Below are 23,354 nucleotides of genomic sequence, written 5' to 3'. Positions count from 1 at the left end.
TAGCTCCCCTCACTCTTCGTTTTCATTGAGAATAAAGACACCCCCCATGCACTCTGTCTGTTGGATGGAAGAGCATGGCCAGTGCAATCCTATGCAGAGTTACTCCACTTGAAGCTAGGGTTGCCAACCTCCAGGTACTAGCTGGAGATCTCCCGCTATTACAACTGATCTCCAGCCAATAGAGATCAGTTCCTCTGGAGAAAATGGCCGCTTTGGCAATTGAACTCTATGCCATTGAAGTCCCTCCCCAAACCCGACCCTCCTCAGGCTGTGCCCCAAAAACCTCCCGCTGGTGGCAAAGAAGAACCTGGCAACCCTACCTCTGGGCCCTAGTTGACTTCCAGCTTAGAACCGGCTGTGTTCTGTCACTGTCATTCTGGCTCTCTTTGATGTGACCACTCCCTTCTTGCAAGAGGATTTGAATGCAGGTTTCTCCAGCCAAATCGATACTTTGGCCGCTAAACCATGCTGGCTGCATGCCGGCTGTGATCTGGTAAGCAGCTGTGGGAAATGTTCATGGCCACTGCAGCTCCAAACGACTGCTCTGTGGGCGTTTTCTTTCCTTGTCATTGATGGACAAGTTCCCCTTTTCTCAAATCACAAACAACACCACAATGGCTTCCCCCCTCCGAAAAAATGTTATTGGGAGTTCTAAATCAGTTGACTGCTTAAGGTGTGATCCCTAACTAGATTGGATTTAAGAGGACGTGCTCTGGACCCTCCCGCTTTTCTCTCTCTCTCTCTCTCCACACTTGAATAATTTTTAAAAAACTTTTCAAGGAAGCAGTCCTGCTGAGAAATAATTAAACCAACATTAACAGCCCTGCCACTGTGGTGGGATTTTTAAAAATGCATTTCTCCCTCCCTGTTGAGTAGCGCTCCAAGACTCCTGTGCCATTTAAACCGTTCCGATTATTCTCCTTTTAAATTATCGCCGGAAGACCAGTATAAGTGGCTACGGTTCGTGCCTAGAAATATATCAGAGAAATTCATATGTGAAGTTTCTTACTTGGACTCCCTCACTACTTTGTCATATACCGTTTTCATTATCTTATTTGTTTGCTTCATTTCTACTCTGTTTTCCTCTCCAATGGGGACCCGAAGTGGCTTCTGTCCCTCTCCCCTTCAAAGCCTCCCTTTATCAGATACAAGTAGGAGTGGAGATCAATGAGCCCTGATATCCCAGTCAGAAGAAGAGGAGGAATAAGAGTTGGTTTTTATATGCTGACTTTCTCTACCACTTAAGGCAGAATCAAACCAGTTTACAATCTCCTTCCCTTCCCCTCCCCACAACAGACACCCTGTGAGGTAGGTGGGGCTGAGAGAACTGTAAGAGAGCTGTGATTAGCCCAAGGTCACCCAGCTGGTTTCATGTGGAGGAGTGAGAAAACAAACCCAGTTCACCAGATTAGCATTCTGCTGCTCATTTGGAGGAGTGGGGAATCAAACCCGGTTCTCTAGATCAGAGCCCACCGCTCCAAACCACTACTCTTAACCACTGCACCACACTGGCGGTGGGAGGGGTGCTGCAAAGAAGGGAGTCAGGATGCAAGGGAGAGCATTTTAATCTTCCAGGACAATCCATTGCTGACCTAAGAGCGGAAGTCCTCAAATAAAAGGTTCAAGGGACTAGTTGAAGACAGTTTGATTTAGGACTGTGTTTGGTCAAGTTTAGTAGCAGCCCTGAACAGTGGTTTTAAATTTGGGTTTTATGTTTTTAACGTATTTTATTTCATGTGTTTTACCGATGCTTTTGTAAGCCGCCTTGGCGTCCGTAAGGAAGAAAGGCAGCTGATAAATGTTTTTAAATAAATAAATTTGCAGCACCCTTCCCACCTTCTGACTGGAATATAGAGCTCAGGGATCTCCATTCCAACTTCTGTCTGCCGCAGGGAGCTTTCATTCTCCAAAGCTTATACACTGGAAATGTTGTTGGTCTTCATGGCGCTACCGGACTCAGATCTGGCTCTCCTAATGTGTAAAGGGGTTCCGAGAGCTGCTTCGGGGAAGTCCCACTGTCGAGAGATGAATCGACAGGGTGTGATGGGCCTAGTAGAAGTAATGTGATGGGCCTAGTAGAAGTAATGTGGTGGCATCCCTCCACAAACTGAGCATGGACCCCAGAACCGCTGCTCGGCAACAGGGCATGCTCTCAGTTCACACGCAGCTCAAGCCACACCAGAAGTAGCACAAGGGAACACGTGCATGACACATGAACCTGCCTTATTCTGAATCAGACCCTTGGTCCATCAAAGTCATTATTGTCTACTCAGGCTGGCAGCGGTTCTCCAGGGTCTCAGGCAGGAGTCTTTCACATCCCCTACTTGCCTAGTCCCTTTAACTGGAGATGCTGGGGATTGAACCTGGGACCTTCTGCATGCCAAGCAGATGTTCCACCACTGAGCCACAGCCCCTCCCAATGACCACTGCTGGAGTTTTGGAGGCAGAGAAGCAGAAGGTGTACAACAGCTCTTTTTGGTTGGGGGGCTCCTTCCGGGAGGAGAGAAAGGGACCACTTGTGGTGATCACCCCCATTAAAGGTGGGGAAGTCAGCGTGAGCTGCACAGTTACAAAGTCTGAGCCCTCCCCCTCCCCAACTCCGTATTAATTGGCTCTGACTTTTCTTTCTTTCAGGGCTAAAGTCCAGCCGCTTGTTTTATTATTATTATTTCCTCAACTAAAAGAAGAAATCGACACACAGGATCTCATTACTCATCACTGCCGTTCGGATTCGGAGGGCCTTGCGTTTGTTTTTTCACATCGGTGGAACCAAACAGGCTGCGGATTCTGTGGGGCGCGCGCAGGGCAGGGTGGTCCCCGTCAATCAGTCCTTGAGCAGCCTGCCTTACAAGCCGGGGCTGGTTACGTTCCCGCCCGACAGCCCCCTTCCCACCGGAGAAGGCAGGATCAAGATCCGTGCTTACGTCTAACAGATTAGGTTCTTAGCTGACTCTTCTAAGTGGATGGTGCCAAGTAGAAAGTGAAGGTCGCGAGATGGGGAAGGAAATCAAAAGGCGAGCGAAAGAGAAACTGCAAAAAAAATATATTCAAAAGTATATCCTAGGTAGTCATGAGAAATAGCACTTTTATTTTCCTTTCTTCCTTTTGTTCTTTTTGAACTGTGAATTTTTTTTAAATGGTGACTCTAATTATTTTTGTGTCCTAATAATTGAGGTTTTATTCTTTGGGAAGAGTGGAAGTGATGGGTTGTTTGCTGGGATTTACTGAGAGAGAGAAAAAAATCTTGGTTGAATGGCTCAGAACGTGGTAGCCGAAACTGACGTGGGCTGTATAATCTGCTTTTGAAGTAAGCGACATCATACTGCTGTCTCTATGATCACTACAGCTTGGGGTACAATTCTGCTGCCTTTTTGACTTCTGTAACGGCTCTTGTTTTTTGTTTGTACTTCCAAACATATAAATGGTTCATCCAAGGTTTTTTGCTGTCCTTATTCAGAAACCTCAGACAAATCTGGAGCGGATGGACTTTTCCTTGTTGCTGACATTCATGATGTGCTAGAAGAGGGGGATTTCTTCCCTCCCTTCTTAATTTTCAGCATGTCAGTGTTCGATCAATGGCCACTGAACCTTCAGCACCTTGGGGCGGGCCTGTTGCCATAACATTTGTGCAAACTGGAAGTGTCCTTGCTTCAGGAGATCTGCTTAGACTGCAACTGTACGCTTCAGATTTTATTTTTGATGTTAAAATAATCACTCACTGCTGGACTGCTTCTATGATTTTGGCTAGGATATTAACAAGTTGTGCTTCAAAGGGAATTGTAACATGTTTTTTTTTCTTCAAGTCACGTGTGGATTCTTTAGTCTGTAATTAAGGTTTCACAACTTGAGAAATGAAGACCTCCCACTTGTGAGCAAAGTCTTCTCTAAGGTCTCTTTGTCATATGAGTCTTGGAGCAAGACTTTGGCCATTGGTGGATTTAACCCTATCCCTTTTCTTCCCCCTATATTGTATACAGTGATTCTTTGTGCTTTAACCATATTAATTTAGGATTTCGTCTGGTATAGACAGGAAATGAAAGCAGGATTCTGATTTTTTTTTAAACCCGTTGATAACATCTGCCTACTTTTTCTCTTGCTCTCTGTTTCTCTTTCACAAAAATTGGTTGGTTGCCACATTCACTTATGACATGACTGGAAAGCACATGTTTTTGAATCCAGCAAATTTAATTTTGGATTTTGGTTTGTTTGTTTCAGTGCCTGCTGTTTCCTTTGTAATTTAAAATGATAAGGGTGGGGCGTGGGGAGATGAAAATGAAACAAAAAAAATTACTGTATTAGTTAAACATCTAACTTTTTTGTAAAAAAAAAATTTAAAATCCTTTTTAAAAAAAGCAAGCATCAAGAGCTTTGTATCTTCTGGAGTATAAAGAAAATAAAATTTGACATGAATTACATATATAAATATATATCTATATCTATATATTGTTGTGCAGAAAATAGGTTGCCAAAACCATGTAAGTAAAGTTTGTGGCTGGAAAGCATTTTTTTTTTTTTTGCATTGATTCAGGGAAAGACCGGTGCCAGAAGCTATTCATAAATTTGAATGGTACAGACACAAGCAGATACAACCCGTCCCCCACCCTTTCCCATCTCAGTCATTCTGCTGGGGTTACCTCTGGGTCTTTAAGAAAGCAGAGGCAATTTGAATCAAAGGAAGGTCACAGTGACCAATAAGAGGGAGGCTGAGCTGGCCAAAAGAAACTCTGATTGGCCAAAGAACCGAAGGCAGATTGCTCTCTTTGGATTCTAAATGAGGGGCCTCTTTGCATCTAAACAACAAAGAGTTTGAATCCAGATCGAAACCTTCTCTAGCTTCTAACAATGGTGCTCTTTCATACTTCTGCTATTGATCAGTGAAGATCCTTTTAACTGGGCTGTTAATGCCAAACACTTTTATACCATCTTTAAGAATCTTGTGTAATTCTTTTTGTATACAAAGGGGTTTTTTTTTAACAAAAAAATGCTTGTCTGCCAGTAATAGCTACATGAGTCCGCTTTGTAGCTTATCAGGCCCCGGCAAGGGAAAGGCCCAGATCATCGCGGCACCAGTCTGTGCCCAGTTCTGTTATTCTCTGTTATTTACCAAAGGACTGGGAGCCAAAATGCCACTGGGGGAAAAAAACCCTGCCTAGGCTCATGTTCAGTGGCATTTCTTATCAAGCTGCTGCCGTTTCCTTCTGACTGTCCCAAGGCTCTTGTACCTTTGGGAGGGCAAATCCCTGCCTGAGACCTTGATGCGGGTCAGTTGTTTGTACAAAAGATCAAATGCCATTGGGAGGTTAGGAGACGGCGGGGAAAGCGGCAGACAAAAGGGGAAGATTGCCAGGAACAGACGTGTATTGGCTGTGGAGCACAGAAGTGGTTTCCTGAGTTTGGAGTGTGGGCACATCTACTTTACAAGCCTCACCAGGGCTGTGTTTCCAAAGTATGAATGGGAGAAGAGGCTGTGCTGTATTTTCTTCAGTCAGCAGAAGGCACTTCACTACTGCGCTCAGCACTCATTGGCCCTGACCAATGTCTGGTGGAACTGGAAGGACTTATGCAACCCTAATCGGCTTGCTTTGTCTTGCGTAATCAATTTAAGCTGCCACGTTGGGCTGTGTTTAGATGTTGATTATACACAGCCTGCTCAGACCATTTTTATGGCCATAGCCTCTTCCTTGAGAAGGGTCATAGTACGAGAAACAATTTAAGGATTTCTTACATAATTCTGGCATAGATGGCTTTAAAAGGAGAGGAGCTGAATTCTTAGTGAATCGACGGCTATTAGCCCCGATAACTAAATGGAACCACCAGCTTCAGAGGCAGCGTACCTCAAAATATCAGCTGCTAGGAAGCAACTACCAGGGAAGGCAGCGGCTTTTAGGCCCTGCTCATGAGCTTCCTGGTGGCATCTGTCTGGACTTGGTTGGACCTTTGGTCTGACCTGACCTCCTCCTTGCAATCTGAATTCTCAGTATCCTCATTTTAGGGTTTCCTAGGGTAATGTCACAACTGTGGTTCTGGTCTGGACCTTGTTGACGTTTGTTGTGTAAATGTGCTCTCCTTGGAGAAAAGGCCCAGTCCTGAAGGCCACTGCCTGGGTAAAACGGATTAGCCGCAGTGGCCGTCTGTCTGTAATGAACCAAAACATGAATGCCTTGGAGGGGCTTCAACGGGCCTGGTCAGTTGCCCGCTAGACTTGCCCTTGGGCCAGGATCCCTTGCTCTTTTGACACCCTCTCCTCCCCACGTGTCCTTTGTGTTTGTAACTGCTAGTTCTGTATGTCACTTCGGCGTGCTGGAGCTTCTTGTTGCTGCGTCCCGCTGATATTAGTAATCCGTGTGTCATGTACCAAAGTGGGGGGACCCTCAGAGGCACGTGCCAGGACTGTGGCAGGAAGCTAGGCAGCTCTTCCTTCCATACTCTGCTCAGTGAAGATCTTTCCGTGTGCGGCTTGAAGTCGTTGCGCGAGTAAATACATCACAGGGAACTTCGCAAGTACCGCCAGGATGTGGCTCCTATGTACATTGGTGGTTGGAAAGTGCCATCAAGTTCTCATTTGACTTATGGTGACCCCGTAGGGTTTTTAAGGCAAGAGATGAACGGAGGTGGTTTGCCATTGCTTGCTTCTGCTCAGCAACTCTGGACTTCCTTGGTGGTCTCCCATCCAAGTACTAACCAGGGCTGACCCTGCTTAGCTTCCAAGATACGGCGATATCAGGCTAGCCTGGGCTAACCAGGTCAGGGCATTTTAAGACTTTTAAGGACCACCTTGTCACTAAAACCCCAATCGGAGGGCAGTTTTAAACATGACACTGGTAAAAGCAAAAGAGCTTTCTTGTGCATCTTTGTATAGGTCTTTTTTGGGGGTGGGGTGGCAGGGCGAATTGTTTACACTATGTGGCAGCCTGTACAAAGAAAGCCTCACATGTTTATTTTGCATGCCAGCGCAATATCTGCAAGGGATACAGCTCTCTGGCAGGCAAACTAAGCATGTGTAGCTGTTTTCTTCAGTCTGCAGCACAGCTCTTCTGCTTTGCCATTCTCGTGGCCTCTCAATAGCCGGCCACTAACCACAGCAGCTTCAAATGGAACCTCGGCCTTCAGAAGCACCATATTACCAGATGCTTCAGGCCAGTAGGTGTGGGACAGGTGTATGAGTGTGCAAAGTGCCATCAAGTTGCAGCCCAGAGGGTTTTCGAGGCAAGAGACTAAGAGGGGTGGTTTGCCATTGCCTACCTCTGCATAGCAACCCTGGTATTCCATGAAAGGTAGCTGTGTTAGTCAGTCTATAGCAGTAGAAAAGAGCAAGAGTCCAGTAGCACCTTAAAGACTAACCAAATTTCTGGTAAGGTATGATCGTTTGTGAATCACAGCTCACTTCTTCAGACCCTGGTATTCTTTGGTGGTCTCCCATGCAAATATTAACCAAGGGTCGACCCTGCTTAGCTTCTGAGATCCGATGAGATCGGGCTAGCCTGGGCCCTGCAGGTCAGGGTGGACAGGTGTATGCAATGCCATATTTATCTAGCTCGTGTGGGCTATTAGGTTGGCCACTCTTGGCCACAAAGCATAGGCTTGATGGACTTTGGCCAATAATGCCTTATTCAATCAGATCCAATGGCAAGACTATGAGCTTGGTCATAATATTAATGTTGCTGCTTTCGGGTGGTTGTAACTTGAGAAGACTGGCATTTCTGATCTCCATAGTCTGAACCAACCAAGGCGGTCCCTAGGCGTTCTCCAGAGGTAATGTGGATCAGTTTCCCTGAGTCAGTACAGGGAATATTTTTAGAGCTATACCCCGGGGGGAGCATAGGTCCCATTATTCTGAGTTTAGAAAAAGTGCTGGATTTTGTGCTGGGAATGAAACTCCTTACCCAGAGAAACCCTCGTCTTACTCTGGCTTAAAAGCAGGTTTCTAGATCTCATGGCTAAGAAAGTACACTTGAAAATGTTAGCTCTGTCTGGCAAAATCTTCAAATTCTATTCATGCAGTGGGAGGGACAGAATTCCCAAAAGCCACTGGGCAGGAATTCACTGACCTTCCTCCTGACCAGCAGAAGCAGAATTAAGTTACATAAAATACGCTGATAGACTTGTTTTATTTGTACACAAATCCATATACCGGACTTGCTCTATCTGTATACCAGTGGTGGAGCACAGGCTACGCAATGCCGAAAGTCCCAGATTCAATAATTGGCACCTCCCACTAAAGATCTCAGTTGTTTGCGTGCCGGAGACCCTGGAGAGCAGCTGCCAGTCAGAGTAGGCAGAAGTCAACTAGATGGTGATTCAGTACAAGGTAGCTTCATGGGTGAGGCAAAAGCTCAAGGCTTGGTAGCAGAGCACCTGCTTTGCTTTTAGGAGCTCCCAGGTTCCATACCCAAAATCTCCAGTTAGGTCTCAGCCAGAAAAGACCTTTCACCTCTAGAGTCCCTGAAGAGCAGCTGCCAGTCAGAGATGAACATACGTTCTATTGTGAAATGGTCAGACTCAGCAGCTTGGTGTGATCTTAAATTCTCTGCACCACAATGGGCTGTGGTCACATCTTCACCCAAAATCGTTATGTTTACTCCAAGATAGGCAATACCCACCTATGGGGTGCTCTCCCCCCCCTCCCCCGCCAACAGGAGCTGAGAAGGACTGTTGCTTTCTTGGTACTTTGGAAGCTCTGCAAGAGGGTCAGCTTTGAGTTCCAGGAAGAATCCTACGCTGTTTTAAGGGAGGCACAGACGGCTGGTTTAACTTCCATCCTTGTGATGTCCGTGTTTGGCTGCCCACTATTGCCTGGCCAAGTGTTTTCATCTCATTCCACCAAAGCTTCCATGCAAGTCTGAGAACATCAGGACTGCTGTCTTGTCCCCCTGGGATGCCCTTGAGGAGCATCGGGCAATGCCAGCTACCTTAGGTGCCAAAGAGAGGCTGGCATATTGTAACTACTTGTGCAGAATAGGCCAGGAAGAGGGTTTTGGTACCCATAATCATAGCTTTACTATTGTCTGCTGATTCAGGCTCAGAGATATCCCAGCTTTGGTGTGTGTGCCTGTTTGGGCTGAGGCTGCTTTCTTTGTCTGTTCTCAGAATGCTTGTGGGTTTTTTGTAGAGAAATACCTCGGAAATCTTGAACTAGTTCTGAATTTCCAAGACGGTTTGAGTGAAATGTTGGTCCGGGAATCGAGAGGCGCATCTTAGAAGTTGAAAAAAAGAGCATGCACACCGTTCTGAAAAGTTATGGGTAAATTTATTCCGATCAATGCACACTGCTAGGTCCGTGAGGCGCCAATCGAGGATATCTCCTTTCCATTTCCATGGCTTGGAACTAGACATATGTGTTGCCTCTGTTCAGATGGCATTTTGTATGTGTTTTCATCTGCAAGGGTGATGCTCAAGGGTGCCCCACTCACCCACCCATCCTACCATGGTCATTCCATTCTTGCCACCTTGGGCTCTGCCCTTGTTAGGTCTGAAAGGGTTCTCACATGCATGGGCATCACCTCTGTTCATATGAAGCCTGACAGGTCAATGTGTGAACAAACCGCAGTGGACACGTAGGGCGTCTGGTTATATATACGCGCTATAACAACGTGCCTCCTGTGATGTTTGATTGGGGATGTGTCTTCCACACAAGCAAGGCATGAATGGGTCTTGGTCTGATGCATGCAGGTGTAGGTTGCCTGCTAGAGTCAGTGGCATTGTTTCAGGTGACAGGTGGGGGCTGCCCCACTTTAAAAGCTCCCTTGGATCTTAAAAAAAAAATCCTAGCAAGGTGTGGGGTGGGGGGAACAATGATAACATGGAACCAAGTAGAGCCACCCTGGACTTCCTTGGTGGTCTCCCATCTAAGTACTAACCAAGGCCAACCCTGCTTAGTTTCCCAGATGTAGACAAGATTGGGCTAGCCTGGGCCATCCAAGTTAGGGTTCAGCAGTTCTGTGTGTGGGTGTGTAAAGTGCCGTCAAGTCGCAGCCGACTTATGGCGACCCCTTTTGGGGGTTTTCATGGCAAGAGACTAACAGGTGGTTTGCCAGTGCCTTCCTCTGCACAGCAACCCTGGACTCCCTTGGTGGTCTCCCATCCAAATACTAACCAGGGCCAACCCTGCTTAGCTTCGGAGATCTGACGAGATCAGGCTAGCCTGGGCCATCCAGGACAGGGCTCAGCAGTTCTAGTGAAGGTAAAAAGAAGAAGAAAAATCCTAGTACGTTGGAAAGAAAGGTTTTTGACCCAGCCTGCTATGCTGCTACTTCTATTCGCAGAGAAGCTTTGTTTTGTATTTTTGCACAGCGAAATATTAAAAAAAAAAAAAAACGACACAGTCTGAAGTGGTACAGTTTATTCTGCCGGCTCAGGGCTCTATCACCTCGATCTGCTGCTTGTGTGGACCAGATCCCATTCCATGATCTGTTGTCAAGTGAACGGCACGTGTGTCTGAGAACTAGCGGTGCGCCACGGCTGTGTGGGTGTATGCCCACTGCTTTGTGCCATCCACATTCGAGCCCCTGATGGGCACGGACTGGAAACGTTTGCGCCGCAGTCGAGCCTGTTGGTCTCTTAAGGTGCCACCGCATTCTTTGTGCGCTAGGGTCTTTGACGTGTGAGATGCAAGGCAGTGCAGGTGGAACGCATGCGTGGGGGGAACTGTTCTGGCTCCGGGATGAGGGGATGTCAGATCTAAAGAACGTGACAGCAGAGTTGGAGTGTATGGCTCGCCAAGTCCCCCAAATTCAGTGGAGGGAATCTTTTTGTGTAAAAAAAAGCAAAAGCCCTAGATTTCAGCAGCTTACTGGTGAATTCGTAGCCAATGTGTTTGTAACAATCATGTGCCTTAAAATTTTCATGGTTGGGGAGGGGGGGACCCAAACCCTAAAACAAATCAACAATGTGTGTTTCTGTAATCTTCCTTGACATGATCGCTGTAGTTTTAGACTGGGGAGGGCGGCGGAGGGAGGGGGGGGGTTCCTTTTGCATTGTATTTACACTGTACTATAAACAGACCGGTTTGATTTTTTTCTGACTAAGGGGGCGGGAGGTGGATTATGCTTTCACAGAACCAATGTTAACATAACCCGAATGTATTAATATTATTCTAGGAACTTTCCGTAACACAGACAAGTAGGATTGCTTGTTTCAGCCAGGTGTGTAGGTTACCATTTTGGTGTGTTTTCAATAAATAATGCCTGGAATAAATATGTGTGGTGTGGGTTATTTTGGCTGGGCTGTGAGCCTTAGAAGAGGGTTTCCTTCTCAGGTTGAGAGCGTTTCTATTAAGATACCTGCATTAGTCAGCTAATTGAGAAACGGTTTTACACTAGGGATGAGTGAAACCCCCTTGGTTCTGTTTAGAATGGGATCAGTACTAAGGATAGGGTTGCCAGCTCCGGATTGGGAAATACCTGGAGACTTTGGGGGGTGGAGCCTGAAGAAGGCGGGGTTTGGAGTGGAGAGGGACTTCAATGCCATAGAGTCCACCTTCCAAAGTGGCCATTTTCTCCAGTGGAATTGATCTCTGTCACCTGGAGATCAGTTGTAATAGCGGGAGATCTCCAGCTAGTACCTGGAGGTTGGCAACCCTAAGGAACTTTCTTAGTGGTTAAGACAGGAGTGTCTCTTTCTGTGAGTCCTTTCTCATCTTGCAATGTTGCCGTATGCAGGCTAAGGGTTTGGTGCTCATGTGCCTTATCATATTGACCTCTGGGAACTGTCGTTCCTACCCACCAGCTTGGCTGCTTAGAAGTTTATTCACTCCCCTCCCTCATCTGACATGAGAGACACCCAGGAACAAGGCAGCGTTTTAGATGTGTTGCCGGGGTTGGGGGGGATAGCAGCTATGAAAACATTAGCACTTGGGAGAATCCGCCCAAATAGAGAGAGGGTATTCACTGCCTGGGACCCTGGAGAGCTGTTGTTGGTCAGAAAAAGGAGCTGTTGTTAGTCAGAAAAAGGTGGTTTTTATATGCCCCGAATTTTCTCTACCTTTAAGGAGTCTCAAAGTGGCTTACAATCGCCTTCCCTTCTCCTCCCCACAACAGGCACCTTGTAAGGTAGGTGGGGCTGAGAGTTTGGAAAGAACTGTAACTAGCCCAACGTCACCCAGCAGGCTTCGTGTGTAGGAGTGGGGAAACCAACCTGGTTCACCAGATTAAGAGTCTGCCACTCATGTGGACGAGTGGAAAATCAAACCCAATTCTTCAGATTAGAGTCCATCACTCTTAACCACTACACCATGCTGTCTCTCAACAGAGAGACCAGCAGTGTTGGGCAGCTCCTTAGAGCCATGCGTAACCACTGTCCCTGCAAAACCCACCCTCAAGACTGTGGCTCAGGTGTACTCAAGATTCTTAAAGCATCGACAGCCGCTTTGCCTCTAAGGATCACCCTGTTTCCCCTACTTTCTTTCTTGCTGTGCTTGCGATCAAGAAGAGTCCTCCTTGTTTTCCCCTGGATTTTTTTTTTCCTGGTGCCACGTATTAAATCGAAAAAAGGTTCTCTGGAGTAAATGAGAAAAAACCCTCCAAGTGACCTTCATTTCTTGCTCTTGTGTTAGTAGAACATTAACTGCTCCAGCTGGCCAATATGTCTCACTTGACTAATTGATCTTAATGAGGAGCACTGGGGATCAGTTGTGTGAAACCCATATTGCCAATTACAACATTAACATAGTACCCTCATTATAATGGATGCATGATAACTGGGCAGTGAAACATCAGGGGCTCTTAGCTGGGGTGGGGAGGAGTATACATTCTGCCGCTAGAAATGGGGAGGGTTTTCCCCCCTTACCTTGCCTTTGTTTATGCCGGCACCCAAAATTGCAGCAATCAGCAGGAGATCATGAACATATGAGCTTGCCATAGATCCAGTTAGTCAGCCATCTGGCCATCTAACTTATTCATTTATAAATTTGTTTTATTTATGCCCCACAACCTTCCCCCACAGGGGACTCGGAGAGCTTACAACATTTAAAAATCCAATAGCTTGGTACTGTCTCTTGGGGATCTCAGGAACAGAACGGTCTGAACACCATCACCTGGAGATTCTGTCAACTGGAGATGCTGACAATCAAATTGGGACTTTCTGCATGCAAAACAGGGGCTCTAATACCGAGCTACGGACTTTCCCCAAAAGAGTTCTGTACAGCAAACTTTTGTTGGGCACAGAAGGCTTTTCTGGCCAACCAACCACACTAAACAAGTGGCCTTTTTAATACACAAGAGCTTTCAACAATGATATCAGAGAATCTCAGAGTCCAGGCGCAAGTAATTCAAGGTCAGCAAAGACAGGAGTGGATTATCTTTGGGGGGGAAATTATTTATTTATAAATCTGAATGACGGGTCATTTTGGGCAAGGAGAACTCAGCAAGTGCTGGATTACATAAACTTCAGGTGGACAGAGCGTCTCTCTGTGGGCACCACACTCTTAGGAGATGACAGTTTCAAAGCACCAAATATTTAAAAATAGCTCATCGAAGAAGCACTACGATTATCAGCCAGAAAGGCACGACTTTTCGCCCACCACCCACAAAGTGCCACATGGCATCAGGACCCCAAACAGCAGGCAGAGGGATTAAGACTGACACACGGGGGGGGGGGGGCTTGAAGAAAACAGACTTCCAGCGGGGGCTTAGCCGCTTATGCAGTTCTGGAGTTCCGGGAGAGAGGAAGCTGCCCGACGTTGTGCAACTGTTAAGGTCTGTCTTGGGTTTCTTGGCTTGGCAGATCTCACAGGTGTCACTGGGTGGACCGGGCGCTAGCCTCGACGGGGTGTGGGGTGGCTCCTTCAGGAAATGAGGGGGCGAATCCTGCATGGGGTCTCGCATTGGTCTTCCCTGCCTTTTTAGAAACGCCGCGCAGGGTGGCTCTGCTTCCAGCTCATCCTTGCCTCTTGAAGGAGATGCAGACCCCTGGTTCCTTTGCTTCCATCAAGGGAAGCAAATACTATACTTTGATAGTATTTAACGGCAGAGGCTGCCATCTTGAGAGTGATTGGGGTGTGTGTGTCTCCCTTTCAAGGACGGGACTGCCGCTTCCCTGTGCTGTCAAAGAGAATGCTGGGGCAGACCCAAGCGCTACCTCTGACCCCTCCCTCCCTTCACTGCTTCACATGGATTGCTCATTAACACTGCCTCCCCTGTCCCCCAAGCACTTAACCCCCTTTATCTGCCCATGTTTAAAAATCCACTTTTTAAGGCTTTAATAACTGTTCCCAGAGGTGGGAGAAAGGGTGTGCATTTTTTGTGATTCGGGAGCGAAGAGGGGTTTCACATGAACACATGAAGCTGCCTTATACTGAATCAGACCTTTGGTCCATCAAAGTCAGTACTGTCCACTCAGACTTTTAGCTATTTGTGATGGCCAATGGCCATATACAATAAATTTTCTGGTACTCTGGTCCACTATGACAGGCAGTGGCTCTCCAGGGTCTAAGGCAGAAGTCTTTCACATCACCTACTTGCCTAGTCCCTTTAACTGGAGATGCCAGGGATTGAACCTGGGACCTTCTGCATGCCAAGCAGAGGCTCTACCACTGAGCCACAGCCTGACTTGTTGGTCTGCTTCTGTTCCAAATCAGAAGGAAAAAGAAGATTCCCCATGAAGGGAAGAGGAGAGTACCAGGGGTGGGTGGGTGTCAAAAATCTAGTAAGCGCACCACCCCAGCAGGCTGATGCCCGGGCTGGGAGGAGAAGAGAAGAACACGCCTGAGTCCAAGGTGCTTCAAGGAGGGGGACGCATATTCTGAAGGGGTTCCAGTCCAAGCAGGCGAGGGGTCAGGGCCCTGGGCCAAGGGCAGTTTGCTGGAAAGCCATGACCTCCTGGCGCTGAGGGAGGCAGAAGGGACTGACTGCCTGTGCCAGAAGGGGGCATGCGGCAACATGCAAGCAAACAGCTGCTAAGGACCTGGCGATGCTCAAGGCAGACCAGGGAGGGCTATCCATGGCTACTAATAAAAAATAGATACTAGTCACGATGCATACCTGTTCTCTCTAGTATCAGAAGAGCATGCCTATTATATTAGGTGCCGTGGAACACAGGCAGGATAATGCTGCTGCGGTTGTCTTGTTTGTGGGCTTCCTAGAGGCACCTGGTTGGGCCACTGTGTGAACAGACTGCTGGACTTGATGGAACTTGGTCTGATCCAGCATGGCCTTTCTTATGTTTTTATGGCTTGCTTCCACAGCCTCTTCATGCCATCCGGTAAGACTGCCCGGTTCCCCTCCCCAATAAGCAGTGCCCAACAGCCACCGGTCTTCCAGCAAGCCCCCCTATGAGCCGCCCTCTGCCTCATTCTGTCACCACCAGAAACGCTACGTAACAAGCAACCTTTTGCATATTTGCCTGTTTGGCACTACGGGTGGCTTTCAGCCTTCCTCGGGAATTCTATTAGGACCGAGATATCCACAGTGAAGGAGGTTTTCAGCAAGAGGAGGGAAAAATATTCAGGAAGGAGACCATCATTGCCGGGCCATGTATTTTCCAATCTCCCCCTCACCCAGGGCAGGGGGAAACCTTGTACAATGCAACTTCTTTCCCCACTCCACCAGTACTTCTCCAAGGGGTCTGGGTCTTCTTCTGCTAAGAAACCGGCTACGATTTCTTGACATTTTGGCCTTAGAGCCTTGTTGTTTGGCCTTGGCATTCTGGCCATGTCATTTTTAGACATACGACTGGAAAACGAACATCAACTAATACAGAAGAGGGGCCAGCCTAAACCTATCGCAGGCTCTTTCTCTCTGTGTCTCTCCCTTCCAGCCCAGCCCCCTCCTGTTTCCCTTTCATCACAGGCCCCAAATTACAGAAAGCTAAAATGTGAAGCACAGACAGGACTACAGGGGGCGCTCGGCCCGGTGGGACTGGCCATGAAACGCTACTCGGAGTCGGGGCCCAGGTACACCGCCTTCTCCATGGAGTCCTCCACCTTCATGTACTCCAGGTGAGCGGGGTAGTTGGTGCACTCAAAGCGCTTGTTGTTGCGGATGTACTTGATGAACTCTGGAGCCCCGGGGTAGATGATGTTGTCAGCCAGGAGGACGGTGCCCTTCCTCAGCAAGCCACATTCCTGAGAAGGGAAAGGAAAGAGTAAGCTGTAGCTCGGCCATGCTGTCATGGATGCTCAGAGCAAGACAAGCTCCAGAATACTTCTTTATTTAGAACACTGATAGGGTGTCAGAGACCTGCTCGAGGTGGAAGATAAAAGCCATCGCCCTGACCTGGATGGCCCAGGCTAGCCCGATCTCATCTGATCTCGGAAGCTAAGCAGTGCTGGCCCTGGTTAGTATTTGGATGGGAAACCACCAAGGAAGTTCAGGGTTGCTACACAAAGGCACCTCTGAATGTCTCTGGCCTTGAAAACCCCTATGGGATCGGTCGCCTTTGCCATAAGTCAGCTGCGACTTGAGGGCACTTTCCCCCACCAACATCAGTTATGACAACAACAAAACAATGCACCACACTAAAACCCATCCATAATAGAATCAGCAATAAAAGCACTGTTAGGGCTAGCAATAAAACCACTATAAAAGAACATAGAAACCCCAGAGAAAGAGCAATGCAGCAGAGCTAGGTTCGAGTCCAGTAGCACCTTGACATAGCGCTTTAAATAAATTAGATTTTCCTTATCTATATATTTTATTTATCCCACCCAACCTTGGGTACCCAGCACTTTAGAGACCAACAATATTTTCAGGGTATGAGCTTTCGAGAGTCAAAGCTCCCTTTGAAAGCTTATTCCCTGGAAATTGTGTCGGTCTCTATGGTGCTACTGGACCCGAACCTAGCTCTCTCTACTGCAAACCCAACAAGGCTACCCTCCAAAACTAGCAACAAATCAATTTCTGCAGAGATCATAAAAAGCAGTAATCAGGTAGGATGTAGACCCCAAAAGACAGACAACTAAAACAAGATAGGACAGGACTTCAATTAAAAGGGAGCCAGTGTGGTGTGGGTAAAGAGCCGTGGTTTGGAGCGATGGAGTCTGATCTGGAGAACCAGGTTCGATTCCCCGCTCCTCCACATGAGCTGCAGAGGCTAATCAGGGGAACTGGATTTGTTTCCCCACTCCTCCATGCAAAGCCAGCTGGGTGACCTTGGGCAAGTCACATTCTCTCAGCCCCACCCACCTCACAGTGTGTCTGTTGTGGGGAGGGGAAGGGAAGGTGATTGTAAGCCGGTTTGAGTATCCCTTAAGTGGGAGAGAAAATCGGCATATAAAAAACCCAACTCTCTTCTTCTTCTATTACTTCTTCTTCTACTACTACTACTACTACTACTAAAAACCTGGGAGAAAATAAATGTTTATTTTAGTCTGGAGGAAGAAAAAGGGAGGGCCACACCAAAGCAGAACAAAGGCAAAGAAACAATTGGTGCAAGGGAAATAATAGTTGTTACAAAACTTGTTGAGGTATTATTTCCCTTGCACCAGTTGTTTCTTCGCCTTTATTTTAGCCTGGTGCCTAAAGGACAGTTAAGTGGGAATCAGGCAACCTCAATGGGAAAGGCATTCCAAGGGGAAGGCACCACCACTAAGGCACCCAGCCTGAGGTTGCTGCCTGCCTCACATATGAAAATTGGGACACAGAGAGAAGGGATGGGCCAGACAGTGTGGCAGAAGGCAGTCCTAGAGGTACCTGGGTTGCAAGCCATTTAGGGCTTTCAAGGTGACCCCACACACACACCCTCTTTAAATTGGGCCAGAAAACAGACAGACTGCTTGTGCAAACTTTCCAGCAGAAGGGTGATTTGACCTTTTCATTCAGCCAAACAATGTCTTGATCGCTGCTGCCCTTTGGGCCAACTGAGATTTTGAGATCGTTCTCAAAACCATGTAAAGCCTAAACTGGTCATGATCAAAGCAAGGGTCCCCATGGCCAGTTCACACTTAACAAGGAGTGGCCCGTGGCTGATAAAAGGTGCTGTGTCCCATGGAGGAGGAGGAAGGGGGGGGAAGAGGGGAAAGAGGAGGAAGAGCTGGTTTTTATATGCTGATTTTCTCTACCTTTTTAAAGGAGAATCAAAGTGGCTTACAATCTCCTTCCCTTCCTCTCCCCACAACTGACACCCTGTGAAGTAGGTGGGGCTGAGAGAGCTCTAACTTGCCCAAGGTCACCCAACTGGCTTCGTGTGAAGGAGTGGGGAATCAAACTCAGTTCTCCAGATTAAAACTTGCCACTCTTAGCCACTACGCCATGCTGGCCCTCCAACCAAAAGGCACAATCCAAGAGCGCCGTTAAACTATGAACTTCAGGTAGACAGCAACTACTTCCAAGACAGGCTGGCTCCTCATCCCCAGAGCAGCTTTGCCACTGACCATCCATCCTTCCTCCATCATCTGATTACCCTCATCCATCCGAGTAATTGTTCAGGACCACCGCAGACCCGGACAAGACGCACCTGCCCCGGACATCAAATGTGGGAGCCTACTGTGGCAATCTTGCCGTCGGCTGCTACGCCGCTGTCTAGAACATTACCAGTGGGCATTCCTGGGCAACTCCAGAATGGAAGACCTTGATTTCCCCACAGGAAGTTCTCCCAACTTACTTCCAGTAAGATGGTGTCTGGGGCATATCTCTCTTTCCAGTGGTCCAGAAAGACAAAATCCACCTTCTTGACTTCGTATTTCTTCTTCAGCTCTGGGATAATGAGTTCGGAATGGCCTTCCAGGATGGTCACCTGAAAGCAAAAGGGCCCCAAGGTGTTGAAACCCCCAATATCGGATGCTCTCGCTGCTTTCAAAAGTGGCGATCCCTCTTCGCTGACTGGGTTAATTGCTCAGGTGGAAAATGTTGGCCAAGCCACGTCAACAAAAGCTGGGTCACTCGGGGGTTTTATTTTATTTTTTATTTTTTTGCTGCACTGGTGATAAATTGACTCATTTCCTCCACAAAGATTTCTGTCTCAGAGCAATTATAAAAGGTAATGACATTGCTTCGAGTAAAGGGAAAGTTAAACTCTCGGCGAGCAACTGGCGAAACCCCAGGCGGAAGTACTATTGTCTCCGAAATCTCAACCAAATGCTGAGGCCCAAAGGAAATCAAAAAGTACAGGGACGTTTTAAAAGGCTGGATGTATTTCCCTCTTGCACAGAGCTATGGGCAAAGGATATTACAGACTTACCTCACTGCCCAAAACACGGGCCCCCCTTCAGGTCAGAGAAGAGCTGATGTGGCAGGAAGTGGAATGCCGTGGGTCTGTTTTTAAATAGCAGAAGAGGCGGAACTTGGGATGCCAACCTCCAGGTGGGGCCTGGAGATCCCCCGGAATTACAATGGATCTCCAGACTGCAGAGCGCAGTTCCCCAGGATAAAAATGCTAGTTTTGAGGGTGGGTTCTATGGAATTATACCTGGCAGAGGTCCCTCCCCCCCAAACTCCGCCTTCCACAGGCTCCACCCCCAAATGTCTCCAGCTATTTCCCAGCCTGGAGTTGGAAACCTTAGGCAGAACTGATGCTTCGATGGTACAGCCACATGCCAGAGATCTCAGGCTCAATCCTCAACATCTCTAGCTAAAGCATCTGAGAGAGTAGACCTCTTTTTTTCAAGTCCCTGGAGAGCAGCTGGCAGTCGGAGTAGACAGCATCAGAATAGAGTGACCAATACATTGATTGAGTCAATATAAAGCAGTTTATGCAGTTGGGAAGTCTGGAAACGCATGAAGCTGCCTTATACCGAATCAGACCATCGATCCCACAAGGTCAGTACTGTCTACTCAGACTGGCAGCAGCTCTCCAGGGTCTCAGGCAGAGGTCTTTCACATCAGCTACGGCCTGATCCCTTAAGTGATGCTGGGGACTGAAGCTGGGATCTTCTGCATGCAAAGCAGATGCTCTACCACTGAGCCACAGCCCTCCTAGGAAAAGTAAATGGAACTTTATTTTGGTATTAGAGACTGGGACAGGGCAGGCTGTTGGGGGGGGGGGAGGTTCAGCACCCCTATGTGCACATGGCTTGAAATTCAAATATCCTACCCTCTACCGACTTGATCAGGATTCAAACCCTGCTCCTGCTTTACTCATTCAAAATACATAGGATTAACATTTGTATGTAACGCAATCTACAGCATTAGAGAATAATATAATTCCATAAGCTAAGTAAAGTTAAAATTATACATTTTATGCTGTTAAAGCAGCAGAATAAATTTAGAAGAAGATGCCGACTTTCTCTACCACTTAAGGGAGACTCAAACCGGCTTACAATCATCTTCCCTTCCCCTCCCCACAACAGACACCCTGTGAGGTAGGTGGAGCTGAGTGAGCTCTAAGAGAGCTGTAACTTGCCCAAGGTCACCTAGCTGGCTTCATGTGTAGGAGTGGGGAAACAAATCCAGTTCACCAAATTAGCCTCCGCCACTCATGTGTAGGAGTGGGGAATCAAACCTGGTTCTCCAGATCAGAGTCTTCCACTCCAAACCACTGCTCTTAACCACTACACCACTCTGGCTTTGCATACAAAAATTAAGTGTTGCACAATTTCAACCCCCTCCCCAGTTTCAAATGTTTTCCTGGGGAGGGGACCAGGTTTCCCCCTGCTTTAAAATTTATGGGAATTTGACATCTCTAGGATGGAAATGGCTGCACCTCCAGGAATCTTGGGGGTGAGGGTCACAGCTTTGGGCCTGTCAGTCTCTGCAGAGACGTTTCCATTTACTTAGTCAGTCTGAACATTAGGAAACTAATAAACATAAAAAAATCACATTTTCTTCTGAGAATGTACCCTTGTTTTGTGTTTCCTGTACCTTATCATTGACTCCAGCAATCTCAATGATTTCTTTTGCAATAGGAACAAATTCTGGGTTGAATTCAATGGTCAAAAGCCGAGCCTTCGGTTTCAAAAGCCGAGCGATCCTCACAGCCGAGTAACCACAATACGTTCCCAGCTCCAAAACGACGGAGGGATCGGTTTCCTCTACAATCTTATCTAGGATCAAACCTGAGTGGTTTGGGATGAGAAATGGGAGCGGGGAACGAAGGAGATAGAAGTTAGGGAAACTCAATCAATGGGAGTAGAATATTGACTAGCTGGTAGAGGAATATCAGAACTCTTCATTTTCCCCTGAGTTGCAACGGAAAGATTTACAGGTCTGTGCATAACACAAAACCCACATTCTCCCCCCCAAAAAACATCACAAACAGAAAAGAGGTTGTGTGTAAAACAATGTCAAGCAACTGCTATCAGTTAAGTTGATGTTGTTGATAACATCAGACAAAATGATTAAAAGAGTGCCAGCGATTAACTAGACAGCAGATACATATTTTTAAATATTAAACTATTTGTCAGGCCTTTCAAGGGAGGGGAGGCAGCATGGTTACAGCCCGATCTCATCAGATCTCGGAAGCTAAGCACGGTCAGTACTTGGAAGGGAGGCCACCAAGGAAGACTCTGCAGAGGAAGGCAATGGCCAACCACCTCTGCTTCTCCCTTGCCCTGAAAGCCCCTTGCTGGGGTCGCCATAAGACGGCTGCGACTTGACGGCACTTTACACACACACAGAAACTACCTTTCTCGTCCCCCACGTTCATGGCCCACTCGCTCTTGGAGCAGTACTTATCAATACAGTCCAGCACGCTCTCGGGATTCCCTTTGATCGCGTTGTAGGAGACCGTGTTTAAGATCCGCTGCTCCTTGCTCTGATCCATGACAAAATTGGTTATTTTCTCAAGGACGATTTCATTCCAGAACATAGTCGCATGGATGTTGGTTTTGACGAGCTTCACTAGGGCCACCAGGAGAAGAACGGAGCCGACGCCTATGGACACGAGGATGGTCACAATGTAGTTTTCTATCATCTGGAAGAAGAGAAACAAACAAGAAAAAAAGAAGAGATTGTAAAGGTACTGAGGCACTAGAAAGGGGCAGCCAGCTTCCTGTTTAGCTTTCAGAGACAGCAATCGGAACTGGAGTGGATCCAGTTTTAGGACTGGCGTTCCACCATTCTCTGTATTTTTTCCATTACTGAACACATGAAACTGCCTTATACTGAATCAGACCCTAGCTCCATCAAAGTCAGTATTATCTACTCAGACCGACAGCGGCTCTCCAGGGTCTCAGGCAGGGGTCTTTAACATCACCTACTCACCTGGTCCCTTTAACTGGAGGTGCCGGGGATTGAACCTGGGGCATTCTGCATGCCAAGCAGACGCCCTACCACTGAGCCCAGCCCCTCCCCAGTTGTATGTCTTATTTAGGCTTAGTGGTTTACAGAGGATTTCATAGCCAAAAGAAAGGTCTCCACCTTACAAAGGAACTTGGGGAGGGGTGGAGTTCCTTCAGAACAACTTTGTATCCTGAAGTGATCTGTTAACATGTGGAATCCAAGGCTAATCCGCATGGCTATTGTGGACTGTAGTCTTTGTTAGTCTGGAGGTTTTCAGGATACAATGGTTCCACATTAACATACCACACCCGCATTAGCACATTATCTTGATACTTACAAGACAATGATTTGCACATTACCTTTAATACTTTGCAGGACAATGACTCAGCTCAAACCCAACCCCCTTCTGACTATGTATTACTCTTCCTACACACTTGACACTGGGAGACACTGTCCTTCAGCGTTACTACTCTGAAGATGCCTGCCACAGCTGCGGGCGAAACGTCAGGAAAGAAAACACCAAGACCACGGTTACACAGCCCGGATAACCTACAAGAACCAATGAACTCTGACTGTGAAAGCCTTCGACAATAGGCTACAGTGTTTGCTTATTTACAGGAACAGTTTGCATGGGGCCCCTCGCTCCGTTGCCTCTTGAACTTGCTAGTTAGTCAGCGGCATCAAATTCTACACTGCATTTGACAAGGCAGGAATAAATATGCTGCCACACAATTTTATTTATCTACTTCATTTATACCTATCCTTTCTACCCAATGGGATGAGCCAAAGTGGGGGGTTCCGAACTATTTCCACTAACCAGATTAATACACAACACTTAAACTTATGTGCGTAGATTTTAAATCACTGCGGAAATTACTGTAGTTCAAAACCAGTTCTTATTTAGTTTCCTTGTAACTGCCCCGGTGACCCAATGTCTCTGGATAAGCAATCTACTTATTGCGTATGTGAAGTGCCGTCAAGTCACAGCTCACTTATGGCAACCCAGTAGGGTTTTCAAGGCAAGAAACTAACAAGTCTTTATCTGCATAACTAACATGCCTGCCTCTGCATAACAACCCTGGTATTCCATGGTGGTCTCCCACCCAAGTTTTAGCCAGGACCAACCCTGCTTAGCTTCTGAGATCTGACGAGATCAGGCTAGCCTGGGCCATCCAGGTCAGGGCAAACTACTTATTAAAAAAGGTAAAGGCCCCCTGTGCAAGCACCGGGTCATTCCTGACCCATGGGGTGACGTCACATCCCGAC

The 23,354-nt window shown here is 47.3% G+C and overlaps 2 protein-coding genes across 6 annotated transcripts in view; one reads left to right on the top strand and one right to left on the bottom strand.

Annotated features, from left to right (window-relative positions):
• Positions 1 to 2,807, top strand: part of ARVCF (ARVCF delta catenin family member) — a 291,383-nt gene extending 288,576 nt beyond the window's left edge. For all 5 annotated transcript variants that reach the window (XM_056859269.1, XM_056859270.1, XM_056859268.1 and 2 more), the window contains one exon: positions 2,635 to 2,807. Coding sequence is in view for 1 of the 5 variants with exons in the window: in XM_056859270.1 (XP_056715248.1) it covers positions 2,635 to 2,640 (6 nt within the window). In the remaining 4 variants the exon portion in view is untranslated. The remainder of the gene's footprint in view (positions 1 to 2,634) is intronic.
• Positions 2,808 to 15,864: 13,057 nt separating this feature from the next.
• COMT (catechol-O-methyltransferase) lies at positions 15,865 to 21,755 on the bottom strand. The gene is made up of 4 exons (XM_056859372.1): positions 21,492 to 21,755; positions 20,730 to 20,923; positions 18,535 to 18,666; positions 15,865 to 16,057 (listed from the first exon to the last, which is right to left on the bottom strand). The coding sequence occupies exons 1-4, from the start codon at positions 21,673 to 21,675 to the stop codon at positions 15,866 to 15,868; spliced, it is 702 nt and encodes a 233-aa protein (XP_056715350.1). The 5' UTR covers positions 21,676 to 21,755; the 3' UTR covers position 15,865.
• Positions 21,756 to 23,354: the final 1,599 nt, after the last annotated feature.

The sequence above is a fragment of the Euleptes europaea genome, chromosome 13 (genome assembly GCF_029931775.1).
Source record: "Euleptes europaea isolate rEulEur1 chromosome 13, rEulEur1.hap1, whole genome shotgun sequence".
Lineage (NCBI taxonomy): Eukaryota > Metazoa > Chordata > Lepidosauria > Squamata > Sphaerodactylidae > Euleptes > Euleptes europaea.
This window is presented reverse-complemented; position numbering and strand designations above follow the sequence as displayed.